Source organism: Danio rerio, chromosome 22 (assembly GCF_052040795.2).
Source record: "Danio rerio strain M-AB ecotype USA chromosome 22, GRCz13ab, whole genome shotgun sequence".
NCBI classification, from domain to species: domain Eukaryota; kingdom Metazoa; phylum Chordata; class Actinopteri; order Cypriniformes; family Danionidae; genus Danio; species Danio rerio.
Genome location: NC_141042.1, coordinates 27,577,970 through 27,604,109, shown reverse-complemented (window position 1 = coordinate 27,604,109; position 26,140 = coordinate 27,577,970). Strand labels below are relative to the sequence as shown.

Genomic DNA, 26,140 nt, shown 5'->3' with positions numbered 1-26,140 from the left:
TTGACGTAAATTCTGCTCTACTCATTTCAGTGTGACTGACATCTGTCATTAAATCGCTAGCGATAAAAGTTATGCAAACTAAACTTTTCTGGGATTATTTAAAAGGTGTATAGAGGTTATTTTTTTCTGTAGTGCACATCTACACTGGCTCGTGATCAGTTTTATACAGTTGTAAATAGATTTAGGGTAGCTGGTCGTGCACTCTTCCTGTACTGCACGGTATGCGTAAAAACGCGCAATAACGCGCTCATGACAGTCTGACCACGCCTGAGAAGTTCAGGGCGGAGAGTCACAATAAAATTAGCTGAAGGATCAAGACAGTTGTACACTTCTCAGTTTTCTGAAGGCTTCTTCAGAACCGGAAAATGGCAGGAATTGCGTCTACTGTGGCCAAGAAGAGAGCGCTGGCTGCAGGGTTTGGAACCAACGCCAATGCCACCAAGTACCTGAACCAGGACTTTGAGGCGCTCAGGAGTGAGTGCAGGGCCAGAGGGACCCTGTTCTCAGACCCGACTTTCCCCGCCGCTCCTGAATCACTGGGCTTTAAAGAACTCGGACCCAACTCGTCCAAAACCAGAGGATTAGTATGGAAAAGGCCCGGGGTATGGATTCAGTTTGGCTAGTTTTCATCCTGTGGGCATCGTTTGATGTTATGATTAAACGGGAAATAGCGCACTTTTATTGTTATTACTGTTGAGTTTATGTTACAGTGGGATTGAAGAAGAGGATAATTATATAAAACATGTAGGTCTACATATTTTAGTTTGCGTGAAACTGCATTTTAAAATGTGCAAATGCCTAATTACCTTATTGTTTTTGACAAATAATATAGTCTATACGTTTTGGAAGACTTCATATAGTCAGACATCAACAAACCCGATAAGACTTCTGTTCCATTTGGTTCAATACATATTAAGTTTTAATATAGACGCAGAATGTAATTTTAAATGAATACATTTGTAAATATTTTAGCAAATGTAATTTTATCTACATTTTTGTGCCTTATGTTTCATAGAGTGCAAAACATGTAGCCTATTTTTTGAAAGTGTCATTTAAATACAATGTGTCTCTCTCTCTGTGTGTTATTTACAGGAATTATGCCAGAAACCACGCTTCATCGTTGGTGGGGCCACAAAAACGGATATCTGTCAAGGAGCTTTGGGTAAAACAACAAAATATTTATCTCTCTGCAGAGAATGTTTGTCAAACCCATTTATCATACACCCTATCCCTCGAAGTCAAACATTGAACACTCTGAGTCACACATTTCCTCTCTCGCGCTCCTGTTCTTATCTTAATTCTTTAAACATACACCTGCAAGTCAATATTATGTGTCAGATGTTATCAGTTCAAACACAAATTCAGCTTAAATTGAGGCTCAATGAACACTGAAAAGTTCTCTCATGTAACCCCTACCCAGTCATGTTATATGATTCATTATAAAAGTAACAATCAGCTACATCGTTACGTAGAAAAAGATGGTAAATTGTTAAACTTGTATGCAAATTTTTTTTTGGCATTCTTTAAAATCAAGCGTCCCGCACCTAAATGTTAATTATTATGCAAACTGACAGAAAACAAAACAAGAAACCCTAGATTCAGCTGATTCTCTTAAATATGGTGTAAATCTGCTACGTCTCCCCAAGATGTGTGTGATTACGTGATGGATGTTACTTGTAACTCTGGTAAAGCTACCTTTCTTTGTAATTTTGACAAGCAAATACTCATAAACAATGCCATTCCTCGAATAAGGGTGTGTCAGAATATGAGGAATGCTTTTAACATAGTGGTAATACCAGTGGAATTGTTACCTAAAACAACAATAGTAAAAAATTGCTAATTGAAATGAAACCTCAAAGTAAAATATGATTAATAAGCTAAAAAGCTTAAACTAAAAGTGTTATCCTTATGTGCTGCTAACAATATTTATGTTGCTATGTTATATTGCTTTTGTAGCTAAGGCTAAATGATAATTGTTTGCTCCAAAATCCATTATGAATTCAATTAGCAACATTTTATTTCAACAACTAAAGTAAAGAAAACACTAGAATTACTAAAGATAGACTTAGATAAACTTAGATGGGTGGTTGCTAAGTTCTTTGGTAATTATGCTTATTAGCATACCTGGAGTGTTGGTAGCATGTTTTGAAGTTTCAGTATATTTCTGGCTAGCATGTCACTATACTAAGTCAGTAGCTATTTTCTAGGCTTTGCTATGGATGTTTGTGTTACATTGTAGCACGTCGCTAAAATATAGCTCATCGCTAACCAGATTTAACACATTGTTAGCATGTTTTAACTTATTGCTTGCGTGTTTAGCACATTATTAGCATGTTATAACACATTGTTGTCATCTTTAAGTAGCTACATCGCTATCATAATTTTACATAATGATGTCAGTTTCTAGGATTTTTTTGTAGATAGATAGATAGATAGATATATAGATTGATTGATTGATTAAGGAGAAGCACTTTATCAGCATCTAGACCAGCAGCCTGTAAGTACATTTAAGATTTGTTTCAGTTGTTGTGTATGGTTTGAGGACTTGTTTCCAGCTGTTTGTGTAAAGTTGTAGGACATTTAAACTTGCTTTCAGTTGTGTATAATACTAGAAGTTGTTTAGCCACTGTTTCCTTGGTTACTATAAGAGCTTGTGTAGCGAACGCAAACGCGGTTTCGCGTCGTCCGCCTCAGTTTCGGCCCTTGTTTTGACTCGGGAGGCGTGTCCAAACGCCAGGTAACCACTATATAGCGAGCACGCTAGCATTAGTCGGCAGGAGAAGCACTTTATCAGCATCTAGACCAGCAGCCTGTAAGTACATTTAAGATTTGTTTCAGTTGTTGTGTATGGTTTGAGGACTTGTTTCCAGCTGTTTGTGTAAAGTTGTAGGACATTTAAACTTGCTTTCAGTTGTGTATAATACTAGAAGTTGTTTAGCCACTGTTTCCTTGGTTACTATAAGAGCTTGTGTAGCGAACGCAAACGCGGTTTCGCGTCGTCCGCCTCAGTTTCGGCCCTTGTTTTGACTCGGGAGGCGTGTCCAAACGCCAGGTAACCACTATATAGCGAGCACGCTAGCATTAGTCGGCAGGAGAAGCACTTTATCAGCATCTAGACCAGCAGCCTGTAAGTACATTTAAGATTTGTTTCAGTTGTTGTGTATGGTTTGAGGACTTGTTTCCAGCTGTTTGTGTAAAGTTGTAGGACATTTAAACTTGCTTTCAGTTGTGTATAATACTAGAAGTTGTTTAGCCACTGTTTCCTTGGTTACTATAAGAGCTTGTGTAGCGAACGCAAACGCGGTTTCGCGTCGTCCGCCTCAGTTTCGGCCCTTGTTTTGACTCGGGAGGCGTGTCCAAACGCCAGGTAACCACTATATAGCGAGCACGCTAGCATTAGTCGGCAGGAGAAGCACTTTATCAGCATCTAGACCAGCAGCCTGTAAGTACATTTAAGATTTGTTTCAGTTGTTGTGTATGGTTTGAGGACTTGTTTCCAGCTGTTTGTGTAAAGTTGTAGGACATTTAAACTTGCTTTCAGTTGTGTATAATACTAGAAGTTGTTTAGCCACTGTTTCCTTGGTTACTATAAGAGCTTGTGTAGCGAACGCAAACGCGGTTTCGCGTCGTCCGCCTCAGTTTCGGCCCTTGTTTTGACTCTCGAGGCGTGTCCAGCTGAATTCAATCAGCTAGTGCTTTGGGGTTATATAAACAACTAGTTCACCGCGGCAGCGGTCGCGGCAGCCTCGTGTGAAGACCGCCTCGTGTGAAGACCGACGAGGGTAAAGACCATCGACTCTACCTGCGCGACTCCACCGAGCACAGACACCGACAAAGCACTTGAGTACTTTACTGTATTGTTTTACTTTACACTTATTTTTTGTTGTCAGTGCACTTTTATTATGTGTTTTCTAATTCCTGTTGTTACTAACACTCGCAAAACACGGGAGGTGCGCTGCAGGCGTAATCCTCACAACCTTCGTTCAATACATGTATCTACTATTTCACAACTCTCTCTCTCCGTGGGCCTCTGGAATTGTCAATCAGCTGTTAACAAGGCTGATTTTATTACCTCCATAGCTACATATTCTGACTATAATCTCATGGCTCTAACTGAGACCTGGTTGAGGCCGGAGGACACTGCTACACATGCTACTCTTTCTGCTAATTTCTCTTTTTCCCACACTCCTCGTCAGACAGGGAGAGGGGGTGGGACTGGACTACTAATTTCCAAAGAATGGAAATTTACTCTGATACCGTCCCTGCCAACAATCAGCTCCTTTGAATTCCATGCAGTCACCATTATCCACCCCTTCTGCATAAATGTGGTTGTCATCTACCGCCCACCAGGTAAATTAGGTCACTTCCTAGATGAACTGGATGTTCTTCTCTCATCTTTTTCTAATTTTGCCACTCCCTTATTGGTGCTAGGTGACTTCAACATTTACGTTGACAAACCGCAAGCTGCAGACTTTCAGACTTTGCTTGCCTCTTTTGACCTAAAAAGAGCACCTACTTCTGCTACCCACAAATCAGGTAATCAGCTAGACCTTATTTACACACGACACTGCTTCACTGATCAAACAATAGTAACTCCACTACAAATATCTGATCATTTCCTTCTGTCTCTCAACATCCACATTACTCCTGAGCCGCCACACACTCCTACACTGGTTACCTTTCGCAGAAACCTACGATCTCTCTCACCCAATAGACTATCCACCATTGTTTCAGACTCTCTTCCTCCATCTCGCAAACTCACTGCACTTGATTCGAACAGTGCCACTAATACACTCTGCTCCACACTAGCATCATGTCTAGACCGATTATGTCCTCTTGCATCCAGGCCAGCCCGTGCCAGTCCTCCTGCACCCTGGCTCTCGGATGCTCTCCGTGAGCATCGCTCAAAACTTCGGGCTGCGGAGAGAATTTGGCGGAAAACTAAAAATCCTGCACATCTCTTAACATACCAAACTCTTCTGTCCTCTTTCTCAGCTGAGGTTACTTCTGCAAAGCAGACGTATTACCGTCTGAAAATCAACAATGCCACTAATCCTCGCCTACTTTTTAAAACATTTTCCTCCCTCCTCTATCCTCCTCCTCCACCCGCATCCTCCACACTTACTACTGATGACTTTGCTACATTCTTCTGCACCAAAACTGCAAAAATCAGTGCTCAATTTGCTGCACCTACAACAAACACGCAAGATACAACACCAACACCACACACACTCACCTCTTTTTCTCAGCTCTCTGAGTCTGAGGTGTCCAAACTTGTGCTATCTAGCCATGCAACCACCTGTCCACTCGATCCCATTCCCTCTCATCTCTTGCAAGCCATCTCTCCTGCAGTCATACCAACACTGACTCACATAATTAACACATCTCTTGACTCTGGTTTATTCCCCACTACATTTAAGCAGGCTAGGGTAACCCCACTGCTAAAGAAACCCAACCTGGACCATACGCTACTTGAAAACTACAGACCAGTATCCCTGCTTCCATTCATGGCCAAGATTCTGGAGAAAGTAGTGTTCAATCAAGTCCTGGACTTTCTTACTCAAAACAATCTCATGGACTACAAGCAATCCGGCTTTAAGAAAGGCCACTCAACTGAGACTGCCCTGCTCTCGGTCGTGGAGGATCTCAGACTGGCTAAAGCAGACTCTAAATCATCAGTCCTCATTTTGCTGGACTTGTCAGCTGCTTTTGACACTGTCAACCACCAGATCCTGCTATCTACGCTTGAGTCACTGGGCGTTGTGGGCACTGTTATACAATGGTTCAGATCTTACCTCTCTGACAGGTCATTCAGGGTGTCTTGGAGGGGAGAGGTGTCCAACCTACAGCATCTAAACACTGGGGTACCTCAAGGCTCTGTTCTTGGGCCACTTCTCTTCTCCATCTACACATCATCTCTAGGACCAGTCATCCAGAGACATGGATTCTCCTACCACTGCTATGCTGATGATACCCAGCTATACCTCTCTTTTCATCCTGATGATCCCTCGGTTCCAGCTCGTATCTCAGCCTGCCTGTTGGATATTTCACACTGGATGAAAGATCATCATCTTCAGCTGAACCTCGCAAAAACGGAAATGCTTGTAGTTTCTGCCAACCCGACTCTACACCATAACTTTTCAATCCAGATGGATGGGGCAACCATTACTGCATCCAAAATGGTGAAAAGCCTTGGAGTAACGATTGATGACCAACTAAACTTCTCTGACCACATTTCTAGAACTGCTCGATCGTGCAGATTTGCACTCTATAACATCAGAAAGATCCGACCCTTCTTATCTGAACATGCAGCTCAACTCCTTGTTCAAGCTCTTGTTCTCTCCAAACTGGATTACTGCAACTCTCTACTAGCTGGGCTTCCAGCTAACTCTATCAAGCCTCTTCAACTGCTCCAGAATGCAGCAGCACGAGTTGTCTTCAATGAACCTAAACGAGCACATGTCACTCCGCTGCTAGTCCGTTTGCACTGGCTGCCAGTTGCTGCTCGCATCAAATTCAAAACTCTGATGTTTGCCTACAAAGTGTCTTCTGGCCTAGCACCTTCTTATCTGCACTCACTTCTGCAGATCTATGTGCCCTCCAGAAACTTGCGTTCTGTGAATGAACGTCGCCTCGTGGTTCCATCCCAAAGAGGAAAAAAATCACTTTCGCGAACGCTCACGCTCAATCTGCCCAGTTGGTGGAATGAACTCCCTAACTGCATCAGAACAGCAGAGTCACTCGCTATTTTCAAGAAACGACTAAAAACTCAACTATTTAGTCTCCACTTCACTTCCTAATCTGCAATTGCCTATTTGAATATCACACTAACTGAAAAAAAAAAAAAAAAAAAAAAAAAAAAAAAAAAATTACTAACACTTCCCTTCTTAGACTTTACAGACCTGAAACTTGCCTTTAGTACTTATTCATTGTTGCTCTTAGTGGTGTAAATTGCTTCCTTGTCCTCATTTGTAAGTCGCTTTGGATAAAAGCGTCTGCTAAATGACTAAATGTAATGTAAATGTAAATTAATTGAAAGTATGTGTTAGCATGTTGCTAGAAGTTATAGACAATAGTGGAGGATTTTAACTTCACCTTCCACTTCTTTGCATAATCTCACTCTCTTTTGCTCTGTTTTTTTTTCTTGTTGTTGCGTTTATCACTTTGCTGAGCCAAGCACATAATGCAAACCATCCAAACTTAGAAACTAGCCAGATGGATTTTGTCCCAGTAAAAGAAACCCGGGGCTGCGTTTATCCCGTAAAGTCCCACATTAAAAACATGCCCGCTTAATGCGATGCATGTGTCAAACTGCAGGAAAAAGCAGTCTATTGTCTAGCGAGAATCTCATGAGTTTCTGCTCCGCTTTCTGAGACTTTCAGCTCACCACTTGCGTGACATGAAAACCACAATGGCACTCATTGGCTGCTCCGGTTTTCATTTAGCTTCCCTCAAAATGTGCCTGTACTTGTTTACCTGCAGGCACTTTGAATATCAATAAGAATTCATTGCTCATGCAAATATATATTATACAGTCTCTGATATACAGAAATACTTGAGGGAACACAGGCCTTCATGTGACTGCTTCAGTTGCACACCACAGAATGTTGTGAGAGTCTCTCAGACCCACTTCCTGTCGCTCTGTTTTTTAGGTGACTGTTGGCTGCTGGCTGCTATTGCCTCCCTGACGCAGAATGAAGATGTTTTGGCAAGAGTTGTGCCCAATGGACAGGAGTTTGATGGCACTTATGCAGGAATCTTCCATTTCCAGGTATCTGCAAGTACTTGAGTCACTTCCGATGAATTACAAAATAAATTCAGATAAAAATAAAAGATAAAATAAAACTATTATTTTTGGGAAGGTGTCCGGTGTTTATTGCATGTAATTGCACTATTGTGCAAAAATATATTTTAAAAAGTAATAAATTATAATAATATAATATTGTATTATCTATCTATCTATGTTAGCATTGCTAACATGTTTTAGGACAGTGTTTCTCAACCACGTTCCTGGAGGTTCGCCAGCACTGCATGTTTTGGTTGTCTCCTTTGTCTGTCACACCCATTACAGGTCTTTCAGTCTCTGCTAATGAGCTGATTATCTGAATCAGGTATGTTAGGTTAAGGAGACATGGAAAATGTGCAGAGCTGGTGGTCCTTCAGGAGTGTGGTTGAGAAACACAGTTTTAGGACATTGCTAGCATGTTAGTAGCATGATTAGCAGATTGTTATTAACATGTCTGAACATGTTGCTAGCATTCATTCATTCATTTTCTTGTCAGCTCAGTCCCTTTATTAATCCGTGGTCACCACAGCGGAATGAATCGCCGCTAGCATCTATTAGTAAATTGCTAACATTAGTAACTATTTTTAGATGATTTTGCTAACATCTCTTAATATGTTGGTAGCGTACTTAATAAGAATTAAATCTTTTAGCTTTTTTAGAGATGTTTTTTTTAACACAAGCTCATTGTGAATACGTACCGCCATATACATTTCTGGAGAGTGCAAACTATGTAGCCAGAGGTATGTATGGCTGCATTTTGTCTTTAAAACGAACGCTATGGGGTGGTATGACACCGCCGACAGCTTCTCTTTCTTTTTGCGCTACCAGCTGACCGCTTACCCCCGTGTGAATGGCTTTTCCGCTGTTAACAGTTTGCCAAGTGACTTACCACGTACGTTGGCGAACTTAAGATGCACTGAGGAGTTGACCGCAACTGTGGGGTTTAGGTCTAATCAAGAATGGTTCCAGAAAGTAGGTAAAACAAAAACAAAAGGCAATAAATAAAATAAACAAGTAAATAACGGTGAAAACGTAAAAAGATAAAAAAAAATGGTAAAAATCAGGGGGCTTTTCTTTTTCTGGATTGCATTTGAAAACACTGTCGGTTGGGTTTCGGGAACAGGGTGGAAGTCAATTGAAAAAGCTATCGTTGTGTTTAGGAAAGGGGCTGGTTAGGGGGATCGTTAGTCTACAGCGGCCTCTGGTGGATTTACGTGAGAACAGCAGGTATGAATGGCACTCGGGAGAGAAATTTGAGATCTAAAAAAGTGTACACAGTGGCCTTTGGTAGATTCATAAAGACAAAAACTGCTATAAAACGTAGCTCCTGGGATGTATTTCACGCTCTCCAGAAATGTATAGAGGGGCGCGGATCCATAATGAGCATGGGTTGTTTTTTTTTTTTGTTTTTTTTGCAGATTTTTTTTTTTTTTTTTTTTTACATGTTAAGGGTTAGAAGTCAGAATTATTAGCCCCCTGTTTATTTTTTTCCCCTAAATTTCTGTTTAATAGAGAGAAGATTTTTTTCAAAACATTTCTAAGCATAACAGTTTTAATAACTCATTTCTAATAACTGATTTATTTTATCTTTGCAATGATGATAGTAAATAATTTTTGACTAGACAATTTTCAAGGCACTTCTATACAGCTTAAAGTGACATTTAAAGGCTTAACTAGGTTAATTACGTTAACTAGGCAGGTTAGGGTAATTAGGCAAGTCATTGTATAACGATGGTTTGTTCTGTAGATCGAAAAATGGGAAATATTTAAAAAAAGAAAAAGAAATTAAAGGGGGGCTAATAATTCTGACTTCAACTGTATATATTAAAACCATGTTTTATTCCACACATACAATTTTCCATTTTTACTTGAAAATGCTGTCATGTACACACTCCATAACATAATTCTTCATAAACATACAAATTATCAGATATTATATGTAAAGGTAGTAAAAAAATTGTAAAAAGGAAAAGCTAATATATATATATATATATCTCAGAATCTTAATAATGCACAAAGTGTAAACAACAATGTGGGATTACAATACTAAGTGTCCAAAAAGGCACATTTTTTTGAGGCTTGTATCAAACACATTGTTTTTATGTGGGCATTTTTTTGTTCTTTGACACTCATTTTGAGATTGAACAGATAAATGTGAGTCTGTACCTTCTCCACCAGTTCTGGCAGTTTGGCGAGTGGGTGGATGTGGTCATTGACGACCGGCTGCCGGTGAAAGATGGCGAGCTGTTGTTTGTTCACTCCGCTGAGAAAAACGAGTTCTGGAGCGCCCTGCTGGAGAAGGCCTATGCTAAGTGAGTGTTTTTTTGTGTTATTTCTTGTGTTCGTGAACCACCTTTAATCACAGTAATTAAGTTAGAAAGTGGCCAAACCAGAAAGTTAACCTGCCATCTAAGAAAAAAAGCAGGGCTTTAGATGTTTCTATGGAAATTATTTGAGCTCAAACTTTGCATACATGATGAACAAGCTTCATAGGTGTTTTCCAGGAATATGGGTGTGTCTTTTTATGTATTATGTGTTTAATCCAGCGCATATAATAACTTTATGTTAGCTTTATTTTAAAAGTATTTAATATACCCTTGTTTTTTCCTGCCAGCTGAACACAAAATGTTAGCCACCTGTTGTTTGTTGATTTAGTTTTGTGTAAGAGTACGTTCACAGCTGTTGACCTTTTCATTTTGCTTCCCCATCATGTGAACTATGAGAAAGGCCCTGCCCATATGTAATAATGTCATGCATTTTTTTTGTAGGCCAACCAGTATGTTAGCATGACCTTGGTTCCTTTGACAAAAAAACCCTTTGTGTTAATATCAAAAATTGTGTGTGCAATTTCACATATTTGCAAGTGCTTTAACAATAATGCCATTGAATGGTATATTATACGTGTGGATAAACATGATAAAAATCTTGTGTTAACCACCACTATTGTTAACCCCCACTTATATGTCAGGAATATGACCAAAAAACCAGAATAAAGGAACTGAAAATGCTAAAATGCTGATTTTGTCAGACAAAAAATGATCTCCACAGCAGTAATATTGCTGCTGGTGATCATTTCTACGTAATTTTTGCTTGATATTTTTCCTTTTCTGTGCTAAAATGCTTTATCTATATAAAATTTAGGCATTTAGAAATAAAAAAAAACCTCTCCAAAACCTTTAAAATCTACTAATACAAACATTTCACTTTAGTTTCTAGATGAAATAAGCACAGTACAAAACTAATATGTTATTTTTCTTACAAAGATGATCACATAGCACATAGCTGATTGTTTATGAACATGCCTTTTTTGTGCACCTTTTTGCATGTATAAATATATAAATGGAGAATATTAGTGCATGATATTGTATCTCAACATAGATTAATTTTCTTATGTAGTATGTTCAAAGCCACGAATAAACAAGATACATTTTTGTGGATGCGTTTTCACATTTGTTTTGTTAACACTTGTTTAGGTTTAGATCAGAGGTCATCAAACTTGTCCCTGGAGAGCTGGTGTCCTGCAGATTTTAGCTCCAACCCTAATCAAACACACCTGAACCAGCTAATCAAGGTAGTAGGTATACTTGAAACACCCAGGCTGTTGTGTTGAGGCAAGTTGGAGCTAAACACTGCAGGGTCACTGGCCCTCCAGGACCAGTATTTATGACCCCTGGTTTAGAGTATTTGAGTAGGTGATACAAGTATTGTTTCCAGGTGTTGCAGAAAAGTAGCCAATGTCACGTTTCCCTTGAGCCTATTTTGGCTAAAACATGTTTATAGTTGGTTATTTATCATGATTTAAGTAATAAACATTTGTTTTGTAGCATAAAAGATGCCATTTCATGAATGAGCTTCAGTTTTTCAACATTAAATGATCTGGAATTTGTGGCACGATGGCTTAGTGGTTTGCACTGTCGCCTCACAGCAAGAAAGGTGCTGGTTCGAGTCTCGGATGGCCTAGTTGGCATTTCTGTGTGGAGTTTGCATGTTCTCCCTGTGTTGGTGTGGGTGTCCTCTGGGTTCTCAGGTTTCCAGGAGTGTATGAGTGTTTCCCAGTAGAAAGGGCATCCGCTGTATAAAACAAATGCTGGAATAGTCGGTGGTTCATTCTGCTGTGGCAAATTAAAATAAGATTTTATTTCTGTGGGGTTTTATAATGGGGTTTTTAAAATCGTAAGTTAAATAAGTCTGTGGTAAAGAGAACTTGATAATATTTGTATCCTTGCCCTACAAACATGCGCGAACATGTAATTTCACTCTCTAACAGCAGGTTTTATGGTTTCTGGCAGGGTGAACGGCTGTTATGAAGCCCTGTCTGGAGGATCCACTAGCGAGGGTTTTGAGGACTTCACTGGAGGCATCGCTGAGAGCTACGAGATCAGAAAAGCACCGACCAATTTGTTTCAGATCATCCAGAAAGCCCTGGAGGCTGGAGCTTTGCTGGGCTGCTCCATCGACGTGAGATTTCTATATTTATGACATCCACAAATTACTAGACTGCATGTTTGTAGAATGTTTGGATGCAAAACGAATAGCTGTTTATGGAACAATTATCAATAGAAAAACGACTGAAATTTTTTTATAATATTTGAAATTTTGTTGAAGTAGTTTCTGCCCAATCAGATGTAATTTTGAGTCATAAGCCCCACCCACTCTATTTTTATCTGTAGATCACAAGTGCTGCTGATTCAGAAGCCATCACTCGTCAGAAGCTGGTCAAAGGCCACGCCTACTCACTCACAGGGGCAACAGAGGTATGATTATTATTATTTTAAATAACATAATTAAAATATTTAGTTTTTAAAGCTTTTTTGTCTCAGGTGAACTATCGTGGTCGCAAGGAAAAGCTGGTTCGTATGCGCAACCCTTGGGGACAGGTGGAGTGGACCGGAGCCTGGAGCGACAAGTAAGGTTTCATTACTGCAATATATGTGTTACATGCAGTCATGGAATTTCTGGAGTATCATGGAAATTTAAAGGGTCTGTTCCAGACATTTAAAGTTAGGGAAATTAATATATTTTTTATCCAATTGAATATCAAGGACTGTTTTGTTGCTTTATTTTTTTGTTTCTAATGAATTATAGATTTTGTTGATGTCTGACAATATGAAGTCATTCCAAAACGTGGGCTACATATTGTTTGTAAAAACATGCTAAGTAGGTATATGCAGATTTAAAAATGCAGTCCCCATCAAGCCAAAATATGTAGGCCTACATATTTTACATGATTATTCTCTCGTTCAATCATACTATAACATAAAGCCATTTGTTAATTCATTGTTTTTAATGAAAATGTTTTTCATGTATTGCCGGTTGTTATGGTTAGGCTATTATTATAGCCATTTTATTTCTTGCCCCCTTGGCAACTGGTTTAAAGGCATAGTTCACCCCAAAATGAAATTTTGCTCACTGTTTACTCACCCTCAAACGGTTATAAACCTTTATGAGTTTCTTTCTTCTGTTTTACACAAAAGAAGATATTTTTAAGACGGCTGAAAACCTGTTATTATAGACTGCCATAGTAGGAAAAATAAATATTATTAAAGTTAATGTTTTCCAGTTTCCAACATTCTTTAAAATATCTACTTTCTTCTTTTTTGAGTTCAAAGGAAGAAAGAAACTTAAACAGGTTTGTGAGAAGTGAAGGGTGAAAGAAAGATTTTCATTTTTGGGCGAATATCCCTTCAAGTCTATTACAGTCACCAACCATACCTGTTAATTAAGGCCCCATTTACACTAATATGTTTTAGTTTTTAAAAAAAAGTTTTGCTTCGGTTACGCCTTCCATCCACACTACCCCAGAGTTTTCAAGCCCCGAAAACACAACATTTTGGAAGTGCTGAAGAGGCGTTTTTTGTTTTAAAATGCTGCTGCTCTGTGTCAGTGTGGATGGGGAAAACGGAGACATCTGAAAACGGTAGCGTGGCTGTAGACATTCGCCTATCTGATTGGGCTTTTTCTCAATATTTAGTGCACAAAGTTTAGTCTTACATCCTTTATTAGACTTAGCAATTTTTATATAAAAAACAAACTACCGAGGACACTTCGGTAAATCCTAAAAGGGAACAGGGTACTTTACAACCTCAATTGCATCACCCTGGCTATGATGTAACACTATTTTAACAATAAAATAAAAACATGAAACAAGGAACTGCCTGTTTTCATTTTGATATTAACAACTTAACAGACACTAAAAATGTTAAGGCGTCGTGTAGTTGCATATTTATATGACCGTCCTCTTCACTGTGTGCAAATTTTATAACAAAACCTATAACCTATATAATAAGAGACTATAACATAACTGCCTCCTTTCATTTTCATTAAAAAATACGAAACATACCCAGTCTGTTTTGCTGAATATCAGTTTTAATAATCAATAATGGGCATTATAAAAGTATAACATACAATAAGTTATTTACAAAATAGGAAATAAAGGCAAACAATCAGTCAAATGTTTATATTCAGTGTACGTGGTTACATAAATTAATATAACATATCTTTGCGCTCAGCCAAAACACGTTACCTAGAAACAAGTAATAGATTCAAAATACAAAAGAGTCATTAGATAGAGACGAGATGAATAAAATATCATGTTTAACAACTTTAGTGATATGAGATGCAGCGGTAGACCCTTAATGAACTGCCCGATGTGCACTGCTCTCACCTCAGGAGGTGTGCTCAAGCCACACGCTGACTGCCTGGAGCTCGGACCTCTGCATATGCTGAAGTGCAAGTCAGAGTGTGTGCATGGTCACATTATGTGCGTTGTCAGTGGTGTAATGTAGACGGAGAACTTTTTAGAAACGCTAGATAAAACACCAGTGTAGATATGGATTGTTTCTGTTCTAAAAAGGCGTTTTAAAACTAACATATTAGTGTAAACTAGGTCTAAAACAAATATTGCTAGCAAAATGTCTTGGACTAATACAAAATGACTACTCTAATACAGTGTGTTAGACTGTGTAATCTTGTTCCAATCTGAGGTAAAAAAAAAAAAAAATTCCATTGTTTCTTAATGGTTATTAAATTAATAGCAAACACAAACCACCTTGTTTTTACATTTATTATAAAAAAAATAAATTATTCAGTGAAAGTCAGGGATTTTTACATTTGGCTAAGAATAAGAACCCTGTTCTTAGCTAAATGTTGCTGAAATTACAAAAACAAAAAACATTTTATTCAGAAATATGCTAGGTTACATATACATTTAAATTTGAAGCCAATATCCCAGACGAGTCCCCATCTATTCTGGGTCTGTGTTAAAGGCGTCTGTGGGTAGTCATTGAACTAGTGATTGCTTGATTTCTGCACAATACTGTATACTGGGAAAAAATAGCATTAATTGGTAAAACGGGTTAACTCTAAAGAAGAGAAATCGACAAGGCTGTTGTAGATATCAAAGAGTCAGTTCACCTAAAAGTGAAATTGTGGTTTCACAAAATAACATATATTAAAGAATGTTGGAAAGCGGCAGCCATTGCTTGTGGGGAAAAGTTTGTATTAAAGTTGTGGTTGGACTTGTTTTGTGGGCGGTCATGGCAGTCTTGACATTCCTTGGCATGACACCAGAGAGCACTTCAAAAATAAATAAATTACCTAACAGCCTCAACTCAAGGTTGATAAACAATAACACAATATTTGTTAGAGCATAAAGTGTGTAAACATCTGACTGTCTGAGACTTACAGTTTTATAGAATTGATCAATTTAATGAACTTACGGAGAGATTATGATAGCATCACTGTTCAAACACTGGACTGATGGTTATCTGAATAGTGTTTTTCATCTCCCCTATAGTTCACCTGAATGGAACAGTGTTGCGGCATCAGAGCGTCCAGACGCCAGCGCTGAGGATGGTGAATTTTGGTGGGCTTATGGACTTGTTATCCATATTTAATATTGATGCTAATTACAATTGCAATCTGGATGCTAATACTTCTATACAGATTACATTCTATGTATGTTTTTCCCTTTGTACAGGATGGCATTCTCCGAATTCCTCACCAATTACTCTCGTATAGAGATCTGCACTCTGACGCCGGATGCCATCACAGATGATTCAGTAAAACATTGGGCCGTGACAAATCATGACGGCACATGGAGGAGAGGCTCCACCGCTGGAGGCTGCAGAAACAATCCATGTGAGCCATAAAAAGCATTAACTCTCCAAATTAACCAAGAGTTGTGGATCAGGGACAAAACATTTTCTCACTACTAATTCAGTTCAATTCATCTTTTATGTCTATGCCGCTACAATGTAGATTGAGTCAAAGCAGTAGTGATGGGAGGTTCGGATCATTTTACTGACTCGGATCTTTGAGTCTCGTTCATCTAGATCAGGGGTGTCAAACTCAATTCCTGGAATGCCGAAGCCCTGCACAGTTTAGTTCCAACCCTGCTCCAACACACCTACCTGTAGGTTTCAAACAAGCCTGAAGGACTCAATTAGTTTGATCAGGTGTGTTTAATTAGGGTTGGAACTAAACTGTGCAGAGCTGCGGCCCTTTTGGAACTGAGTTTGACACCTGTGAACTAGATAAACAAATCTTTTTTCGAGTCATCTCTTTAATTTGGTTCAATTTGCCAAAATATTATTAAAATGTTACGAATTGCTTCCAAACACATCTACAACTAGCCCAAAATGTTGATCACATAACAAATAAGTCATAAATAGAATACTATAAGAAGGAGAAAATAATAATTCAATGTTTACCTGTTCTTTTGTCTATGAAGCTCACCTCTTCATGTCTTCAAATGTCAGTGGTTCGTTTACGTTACTCTGACAGTCGCATATAATCTTAACCAATGTACATAGTCTGAGCCGATAGGAGCCATGATAAATAGTTCACCTGTCGAGTCTTTTGGTTCTTGAGTCGTTCGTTCATCACATGACAGAATGACTCAAACCCGAGGACTCGAGAGATGAACGGATCAATTCTTTTTCCGGCTCTAAACGCAAAGGATTAGCTTCTGCCTTTCCGCTATGAACGACTCAAAAGACTTGAAATGAACGATACCATAATTAACACTTCTTGTATGTATTGCCTCTTATTGAATCGCCACTTAAATTTTAGTCGCTTTGGACAAAAGCGTCTGCTAAATGATTGAATGTAAATGTAAAAATTTTGCTGACCGGTTCATTTAATGCTCTACAGACACATTTTGGATGAATCCACAATTTGTGGTGAAACTGGATGAAGAAAATGTCGAAGATAAGGAGAAGGGCTGCAGTTTTGTAGTGGGTCTGATTCAGAAGAACCGCCGGCGCCTGAGGAAAACTGGAGAGGATATGAACACTATTGGCTTTGCTATTTATGAGGTGGGTGGAGACATCTAAAAGAGGTTGACGACGAAGAAATAAACATAATTACTTCTAAAGAATTACAAAATTACATTAGAATAACCCCAAATATAATGTTTTTTTTTTCTTTTTACATCCACAGCTCCCCCAGGAGGTAAGATTAAACTACTTACAACTTTCTCTTGGCTAACATTTCACCTTTTTTCCTACACATCATGACGCTTTGTGTGAATCCATGTAGACAGTTAGTAAAACATTCACCTCGGTCACATCTACCACACAAGCTCACATGAAATGAATTCAAGAAAAAAATTAGCATGAGGTAAAAAACGTCCCACAATTAAGTGTTTCAGTTTTGGTGTGAACCCAGCATTACACTGTAACCTGCTCAGCTAATGTTTTCGTCTGTAATATTCATATTATTTGCTAATTAAAAACCTCCCATGCAGATTTTCATAACTGTAAAATGGCTGCTACTGTCCTCTGGAAGTTGCATTTTTGGGCCCATCGGCATTATGTTGATTGTTTTTCACCAAGGCAACTAGGGGAGCTGAAGTGAAGTTTATTTATAAACTAATTTCTAGGGGATCACAGGCTTATGATTGCTTGCTACTGGTTCCCCCATTACTCAATTTATGATTCACCAATCAGACGATTCCTAAGCCACTATAAAAACCCTAAGTTCCATAAAATAGCCATCTTCATTTTGAAGAATCCCCTTCCACTCCTACTCCTCCTTCTTTCCTTGATGGGTGGCACGGTGGCCCAGTGGTTGCCTCACAGCAAGAACGTCACTGGTTCTAGTCCTTACCAGGCCAGCCGATGCTTCCCGTGCTCATGTGGGTTTCCCCCGGGTTCCCTGGTGTCCTCCCACTGACTAAAAACATGCAGCCTAAGTTATTTGACTAATCTAAATCGGCAGCATAGACATGCTCCTAGTAAGTAGTTACCTCTTAAGAGCAATCACTATCTGTTCATTAGTTACTACAGCAGGGGAGTTCTTGAGATCTAACTGAGCTGAAACTACCATCTTGCCTCGCAAATGGGAGGGAGCCCCGGGCTCGAAGATCTTATGAGCTCAGGGCTCTCTCCCGGGACAACAAGCCAAACAAGCTTTATAATCACTTATCAGTTAAGTGCAAACTCTTGAAATATAATTGGGTAAACTGAGTCCAAAATACTTCCACACATAACACACAAGTACAAAGGAGAAAACTGACTGTAGCATGTCTTTCAGATAAACAAGTATGCTTGCTTGGCATGCTTAGATATACTCTAGTATTTTTGTGCTTTAAAAGAGTTAATGGGCTCTATCATACACCCAGCACAATAAGGCGCAAGACATGTTTGGCGTGATTTATTGCCATTTTCAGACCAGCGCAACAGTAATTTTTCTGTTTTGCACCTTGTTGTTTAAATTGAAAATCCATTTGTGCCACTTTTGGAGACCCATGGGTGTTCTGGTCTATGAAGGAGGTGTGTTAAGGCGCAGTGTTGGGCCATTGCTTTTTTGAGGAACAAAACTAGACCGCACCATTGATCAACTGAAAGCTGGTGTAAAGTCCAGCACAGAGCACATTAATTATCCCTCTGTGTGGCTCCAAACACTTATACATTGCTTAAGGCACACAGAATGTACAGCAACACACAAATATCTTTACATATGAAAAAAAATTAAAATGTTTCAAAAATTATTATTTTATACATAGAAATAAATAAAAACATTACCTCAATGCCTTCTTCATGTTTATTCATCAAAATTTGCTTTTGTATAATGTCATTATTATTTGCAGTATTATTTATTATATGCAAATTCATATTTGCTTTAATTAAAACAAGTTTAGATTTGTCCACTTATCAGGGTTGGGAGATGTATGCATCAGCATATGGGGCATAAGAATAGGATTAGTGTTTGGATATAACTCAGTTTTTTGATCACACTTCTTTATTATTGTTCATTTATTAATTTGCTGGAAATTAGAACTTATTTTTTGAATAGTTTTGAAACAAATCCTTGTGCTTAACAAACTAAATTAAATATGCAAGCTAATGGATGTTTTCAGTGGAGGGAGTACAAGTAGCCCTTTTTAAAATAGCAAAAGTGGATTCCGACACCCTCTTAATGCTTTTGTGCCATGCTCTTTAGACTTTTCGTCTAGATCGTTAAAATAGAGAACACACACGTTAAAATACAAACTGTAACATTGTTTTCATGACAAATGAAAATAAAGCACAAAGTCAAACATACATCTCACCTGGATTGTATCACAACCTTACTACTTGAAGTCATTTGATTTGTGTTGTTTTTTTTAATGGAAGTTCCCCAAACCCATTATTTGTTACATGCTGGAAAAGGTGGATAACAAAAAAAAAAGTTATGAATGTTTCTGGTTTGCTGTCTCTATCAGTTTCACGGTCAGCGGGAAGTGCACCTGGATAAAAACTTCTTCCTGACGCACGGACAGAAAGCTCGCTCTGAGACTTTCATTAACCTCAGGGAGGTCTGCACGCGCTTCCATCTGCCTCCTGGAGAGTACCTCATCGTACCATCTACCTTTGAAGCCAACAAGGACGGAGACTTCTGCCTGCGTGTCTTCTCTGAAAGCCAAAGTGAAACACAGTAACGTGCCACATTTGTGTTCTTGACTATATGCCATATTTGAAATATGAATTCAATTTATTTGACTGGATGATTTAATGTTTCTTACTAGACAATGCGATGACCCTGTGGATGCTGAATTACCTGATGTAAGTATCTGACTTAAAAGCTGTTAAAAGACCATCCAAAGTTGTGCATTCAACAGCAACAACAACAACAAATGCAAATCGAGAATGCATTTAAAATCCTTAACGAATGGCAACCCGCTGATTATTCTGCTTATTCCATAATCATTTGCCAAGGCATAGACAAGTTAAAGCTTGTATTGCTATTTGCAGCACTCAAGAGAGAGGTAATGCACATGCATGTTAATGACAAGGCATTACAGTGGCACAGTGGGTAGCATGCCTCACAGCAAGAAGGTTGCTGGTTCGAGTCCTGGCTGTGCCAGTTATCATGTCTGTGTGGAGTTTGCATGCTCTCCCCGTGTTCGTGTGGGTTTCCTCCAGGTGCTCTGGTTTCCCCCACAGTCCAAAGACGTGCTATAGGTGAATAGGGTTGGCTAAACTGCCTGTAGAGTATGAGTGTGTATGGATGTTTCCCAGAGATGGGTTGCAGCTGGAAGGGCATCCGCTGCGTAAAACGTGCTGGATAAGTTGGCGGTTCATTCCGCTGTGGCGACCCCCAGATTAATAAAGGGAATCTGTGGCTTAGTTGGTGGTTCAAAGGGTTTCTGGGTGGCGCAGTGGGTAGCCCGATTGCCTCAAAACAAGAAGGTTGCTGGTTCAATCCCTGGCTGGGCCAGTTGGCGTTTCTGTGTGAAGTTTGCATGTTCCCCCAGTGTTTGCGTCAGTTTCCTCTGGGTGCGCCGATTTCCCCCACAGTCCAAAGACATGTGGTATAGGTAAATTGGGTAAGCTAAAATGTCCGTAGTGTATGTGTGTGTGAATGGGGGTGTATGGATGTTTCCTAGTGATGGTTTGCAGCTGGAAGAGCATCCGCTATGTATAATATATGCTGGATTAGTTGGTGGTTCATTCCGCTGTGGCAACCCCGAATTAATAAAGGGACTAAGCCAAAAATAAATGAATGAATTAATTGGTGGTTTGTTCTGCTGTGGCAACCCCTAATAAATAAGGGACTAAGCTGATGAAAAAAATGAATGAATGAATGATTCAGTTGCCTCTTATTACACAAAAAGCAGCAATAATAATAAAAATATATCATCGGTGGTAATAAAACTTTACCACAAATAAGTCGATAAACAGTCCATTCCCACATACTGTGCCTATTTTTGTTTTCAGGAGACTGTCTCAGATGATCAAGTTGATTCAACGTTTAGGGGGATGTTTGTAAAACTTGCCGGACCTGTAAGTGAAGACCATTTATACCGCAGTACAAATGTATATTTTCTGAGAGCAGATCAAAAGCATACTGTACCTCTCTCTAGGACATGGAAATCTCACCCCTGGAGCTCATGACCATCTTTAACAAAGTCATTGCAAAACGTAAGTTCTCATGCATCATTTAGTTCTCACTCAAGATCTGATGGATCTGTCCGAGGAACTATTTTGTGTGTTGTTCAACAGGCACTGACATTAAGTCGAGCACCTTCACTTTGGATACGTGTCGTGTCATGGTGAACCTCATGGACGTATCCTTCCAGCTGCAGCTGAATTTATTGTGTTTGCATTAACTTGACGTAAGCACTCAAGTCAGGAATTGACAGTATTTGATGTGTTGTTCTATTGTCAGCTTCCCTTAACTGATCTCAGGACAGTGGGAATGGAAAACTGGGGCTGGGAGAGTTTGCTACTCTGTGGAAGAAAGTGCAGAGATACCTTGTAAGAGATCAGCTGACGTGTTTAACATAAAAAGCATCTGTTATTTATAACAGTGTGTAATGTAGTATTTTATTCACCCAAGGAAATTTACAAGCATAATGACTTGGATAGCTCGGGAACCATAAGCACTACAGAGCTGCGTATGGCACTGAAAGAGGCCGGTGAGTCACGTCAAACTTGAAAATCTACATTTAAAATCTTTTTTTGATTATGTATTTTAATATTCACAACATCTGTTCTCTTTTCCCTCTCAGGTTTCTGTCTCAATAACACTTTATTTCAGCTGATGGTTGTACGTTATGCTGAGAAGGACATGACTCTCCTCTTTGACAACTTCGTGTCCTGCCTGATGCGACTTGAAATGATGTTCAGTAAGTCTCTTTGCTCTTTATTTTAGAGTAAACATTTGGGCTTTGGCAGTGAAAGCAGCATAGAAAGTGTTTATGGATTCTGTTAGCATCACCTATAGTCAGTGTTGCAAGGTTTGAAGAAGGTATTTAAATGTCTCTGTCATGTTGTGTTTGGTACAGGGAGTCAAATAGCTTGTGGCTGGAATCTTGTGTTGCGTATTGTTAGGGTATGGTGTTCTAATGTATGCTGCTCAGCTAATGTTTATGTTTGTAATATGTATATTATTTGTCAATTAAAAGCCACCTAATGTGGTTACTCTGAATCTACAATTTAATATCAGAGGCATACATTGAAGCAGCCTTCAAGACTTTCACTTTCACACCTAGACGTTTGTTTCAAAACCTGGCTTGTTTGCCCCTTAGCTCGGTTAGTTTGGGCATATGTGAATGCTGCAATCGTGCTCTGAACAATCGGTCTGATGCTGTGTTTACACCAGACACGACACGCACTATTTGCGTGTAAATAGACGCGTGAACATTTTGAGTTTACTCACTTCATTTGCGCGTCAAATTCACTTCACAATGGACATGGATTCGCGTCATGGCCAGGGCTTTTGTCTGCTGGTGACTCTAGCTTCGTTGCTAATTGGCTAACGTGGATATTATTGAGAGATTAGCTGTGTTTTATGTGCTTTAAGAAGGCTGATAAACAGCTTAGATTCGTTCAGTGCAGTGTCTCAGTGCACTACATCCATTCCGAGAAGCACTCAGCTCTGTGAGTTCATCAACTTCTCCTGAAACTATACCTGGATGATGAAGCTTTCAGCTTTGCTTTTGATTGAGCCGAGCCCAGTTTGATGAACTGTTGTCTGGTGTCGGCAGGAGGATTTTCCCCCGGGACACCAACAACAGGTGCTAGGTCTCTAGGACATGATTGTTTAACGCTTAAATCGCGGCATTCGTGCTGCCTCATTTGTGCCGCAGGATGTCTATTCGCATCTTTGCATTGACTTAAAATGTAAATAACTCGCGCTTAATGCTTCATCTGCCTCAGGTGTGAATGCAGCATGAGATCACTTGAGTGAGTAACTGATAATTGTGTTTCATGTTCAATATTAAAGTGAAAGAGTGCTGAACTATGATGAATGAGAGCTGTTTATCCGTTAAGAAAATTTACCAAAATTATTATATGTTTTTTTTTTTTCATTTCTTATAATATTTTGCATTAGGACTATTATTTTGTTCATTTATGCACTGACACCTCAAAAGAATGATCAACGTTGATCTGCTTCTTGATGTGACTGCAGTTCAATTGTTTTGTGTTATGTTTATAATTCATAATTCTAGCCAACGTTTTTTATGCTCATAATTATTAATGAAAACAAAAGTTATTAAATGTCTTATTCTTTTTTTAAAATAACTAATTACATTTTACAAAAATGACAGACAATAGATTTATGACCTTGACAACTGAAATAAGGCTTTGTTTGAGAAAGTCTTTGCTCTGATTTATATTTGGTGATTATGTCTGTGGGTGTCACCATACAACTGCACCAAGATCAAAAAGCAACATTAAAGCAATTTAATCCCTGTTTCGGAACAAACCAATCGATTTACAGGTGTGAAAGCACCCTTAAATGAAATATGCTGTTTTCCAACCTGAGGTGCTGAAATGTTATTTGTTAAACTGGCAGTGGGAGGGTTATAGAGAGCAAAACAAAGACAGATATTTTGTCATTTAAAGCACATTTTAACTTTGTTGACTCTGCAAACATATTACGGTATCTTGATGCTTTAGAATAGTTTCTCAACCATGTTTCTGAAGGACCACCAACTCTGCACATTTTCCATGGCTGTTTCTCAATATGCGTTCTTCAGCGATTTTGTGTTCTCGTGTTGCGTCCTCATCAGCTGCCAAAGAGTTTAGTTCCAAAACTCAAGAACGCAAGAATGGAGGACGCGTGAAAGTTCCCAGATGTGTTCTTGATATCGAGGACGCAACGATGCTGGCTTGAGCACCAAACTCGCTTGAGAAGACCCAGAAGTCATTGGGACTGGAAGTGGGAAGCTCAGCATTTCAAATAGATTTAGTATTAAAGTTCAGAGATATCACTTATTCACCTCAGGAGTTACCCTAAATGGAACTCCTTTGTATTGTGAAAAGGGCAAAAATGATAAATCGTTGTATGAATGCTGTAATGTTTAAATCATTTTCATAAATAATCAGAAGGAATGCAGCATCTCATTTCTCACAGGAAGCGTTCTCTGTTCTCGTGGTATCTCTAGTTCGTTCTTCTGAGGGCACCTGGCAAGACCGGTCTTCACAAGAACGCAAGTCCATTCTTGCAATTGAGAAACAGCACAAGTCTCCCTAACCAAACACACCTGATTCAGATCATCACCTCTTTAGCATAGCCCAAAAGACCTGTAATGGGTGTGACAGACAAAGGAGACAACCAAAACATGTAGTGCTGGTGGTCCTCCAGGAACGCGGTTGAGAAACACTGCCTTAGAAGAGCCAAAATCGTTCAAACAGCACCTTTAATTGACATTGTTCCTGGAATGCATTGCTGGCAATCTAAAAAACAATGTAAGTGAGCAAAACCATCTGACAGCACATCACAAATTAAATGAGCTGCACATCAGTTGCACCCACATCTGAGAAGGAGTGTTGTTTGTTGAAAGTAGAAAAAGTCAGTCAGTACTTTACTATATCTACAAATATGTATATCATTAAGATATCAGAGAAGATGTGGTAAACCTTACAGTTAGTGGGAATCCAGCAATGACCTCTGATTGGAGAAGAGAAAAAAAGATTGGCTTCTTTAAATTCTTTTTAGGGGTGGCTCAGTGGCGCAGTGGTTAGCACTGTCACCTCACATTAGGAAGGTTGCTGCTTTGAGTCCCAGCAGCGCCATTTAAGCTGCATTTCTGTGTGGAGTTTGCATGTTCTCCCCATGTTCGTGTGGGTTTCCTCTGGATGCTCTTATTCCTCCTATAGTCCAAAGACATGCTATAGGTAAGTTTAATTAGCTGAATTGACCGTTGTGTATGAGTGTGTGGGAATGAGGGAGTATGTGGGTGTTTTCCAGTACTGAGTTGCAGCTGGAAGGGCATCCGCTGTGTAAAACATATGCCAGAATAGTTGGCGGGTCATCCTGGTGTGGCAACTCCTGATAAATTAGGGACTAAGCAGAAGGAAAATGAATAATTCCTTTTAGGTGTGATGTCATTGAACAGATGTCATTTCAGCTAGAAAAATGACTTGTACCTGGCAACCCTGCCTATAGTGGACATGGTGGCCCAGTGTTTTTACATCACTGTCTTCTCTGATTATCATTTCCAGGGGCATTCAAAAGGTTGGATCCTCACAAAAGTGGCTTCATTGAGCTGAATTTTAATCAGGTTAGTCATACATTTAGATAATACCAATAGTTATAATCAAGTTATTAATACAGTGCTCAGCATAATTGAGTACACCCTATTTTTTTCAGTGAATATAGGCAATGCATTTTGGTGCATTTAGACAAAACATATTTTTTAAACAGATATATTTATCAAAATAATATTTTAGTCACCAAACTTATTCAGAAATTGAAAGATAATACAAATAAATTCAAGCAAAATATTGCAAATAAAAAAAAAATACAACCTACAAAATCTTTCAATTTTTAGATTTTCTTGATATTTCCTTTTTTTGTATTTAATATTTTTCTATATCATATACATTTGGGTGTACTAGTTTTTAGACCGTTAGCATAAGTTCTTTTGTTAAATAAGCTCCAGATTTGGCTTCAGTACTGGCTAATCTAATGTATATGCACAAATATAATATTGTATAGCTTCCTTTTAAAAATATGAATTTAAAAGAGAGATTTGTGAGGGGTGTACTTATATATGCTGAGCAGAGCACTGTAGATTCTATAACTTTCTTTGTGTTTTTTTAGTGGCTGAACCTTACCATGATATAAGACGACTCGCCTTCAAAGCACAGCACTCAAGACAGAGTTAAATGTTTTACACTTTCAAAGATATGAATTTACCTTTATTTTTAAAACTCTCTATTGCACTTTCGACCAGTCTTACTTTAAAATGCTGCATGATGTGTTTTAGTGTCGTCATTGCCGCACTATTTTTGTTTACGACTGCAAGCATTGTTGAACCAGGAGTATCTTAACCACTATGTAATAAAAAGTGTGTGTGTGTGTATTCTTACTATTTTTCTTCTCCAAAAGATATTATTAAATACTTCTGAAACTGTA

The 26,140-nt window shown here is 38.8% G+C and overlaps 1 protein-coding gene across 3 annotated transcripts; it reads left to right on the top strand.

Moving 5' to 3' along the window:
* The first annotated feature begins 293 nt into the window (after positions 1–293).
* Positions 294–26,140, top strand: capn2b (calpain 2, (m/II) large subunit b). 3 transcript variants are annotated; one of them, NM_001018227.1, is given in 21 exon segments: positions 294–602; positions 1,093–1,162; positions 7,653–7,771; positions 9,965–10,098; positions 12,076–12,244; positions 12,457–12,540; positions 12,607–12,692; positions 15,582–15,650; positions 15,765–15,925; positions 16,940–17,103; positions 17,228–17,239; positions 19,494–19,705; positions 19,797–19,833; positions 20,989–21,054; positions 21,135–21,192; positions 21,274–21,338; positions 21,460–21,528; positions 21,611–21,689; positions 21,783–21,899; positions 25,225–25,283; positions 25,826–26,140. In NM_001018227.1, coding segments are annotated over 21 exon segments (2,091 nt in total). In that variant the 5' UTR covers positions 294–365; the 3' UTR covers positions 25,850–26,140.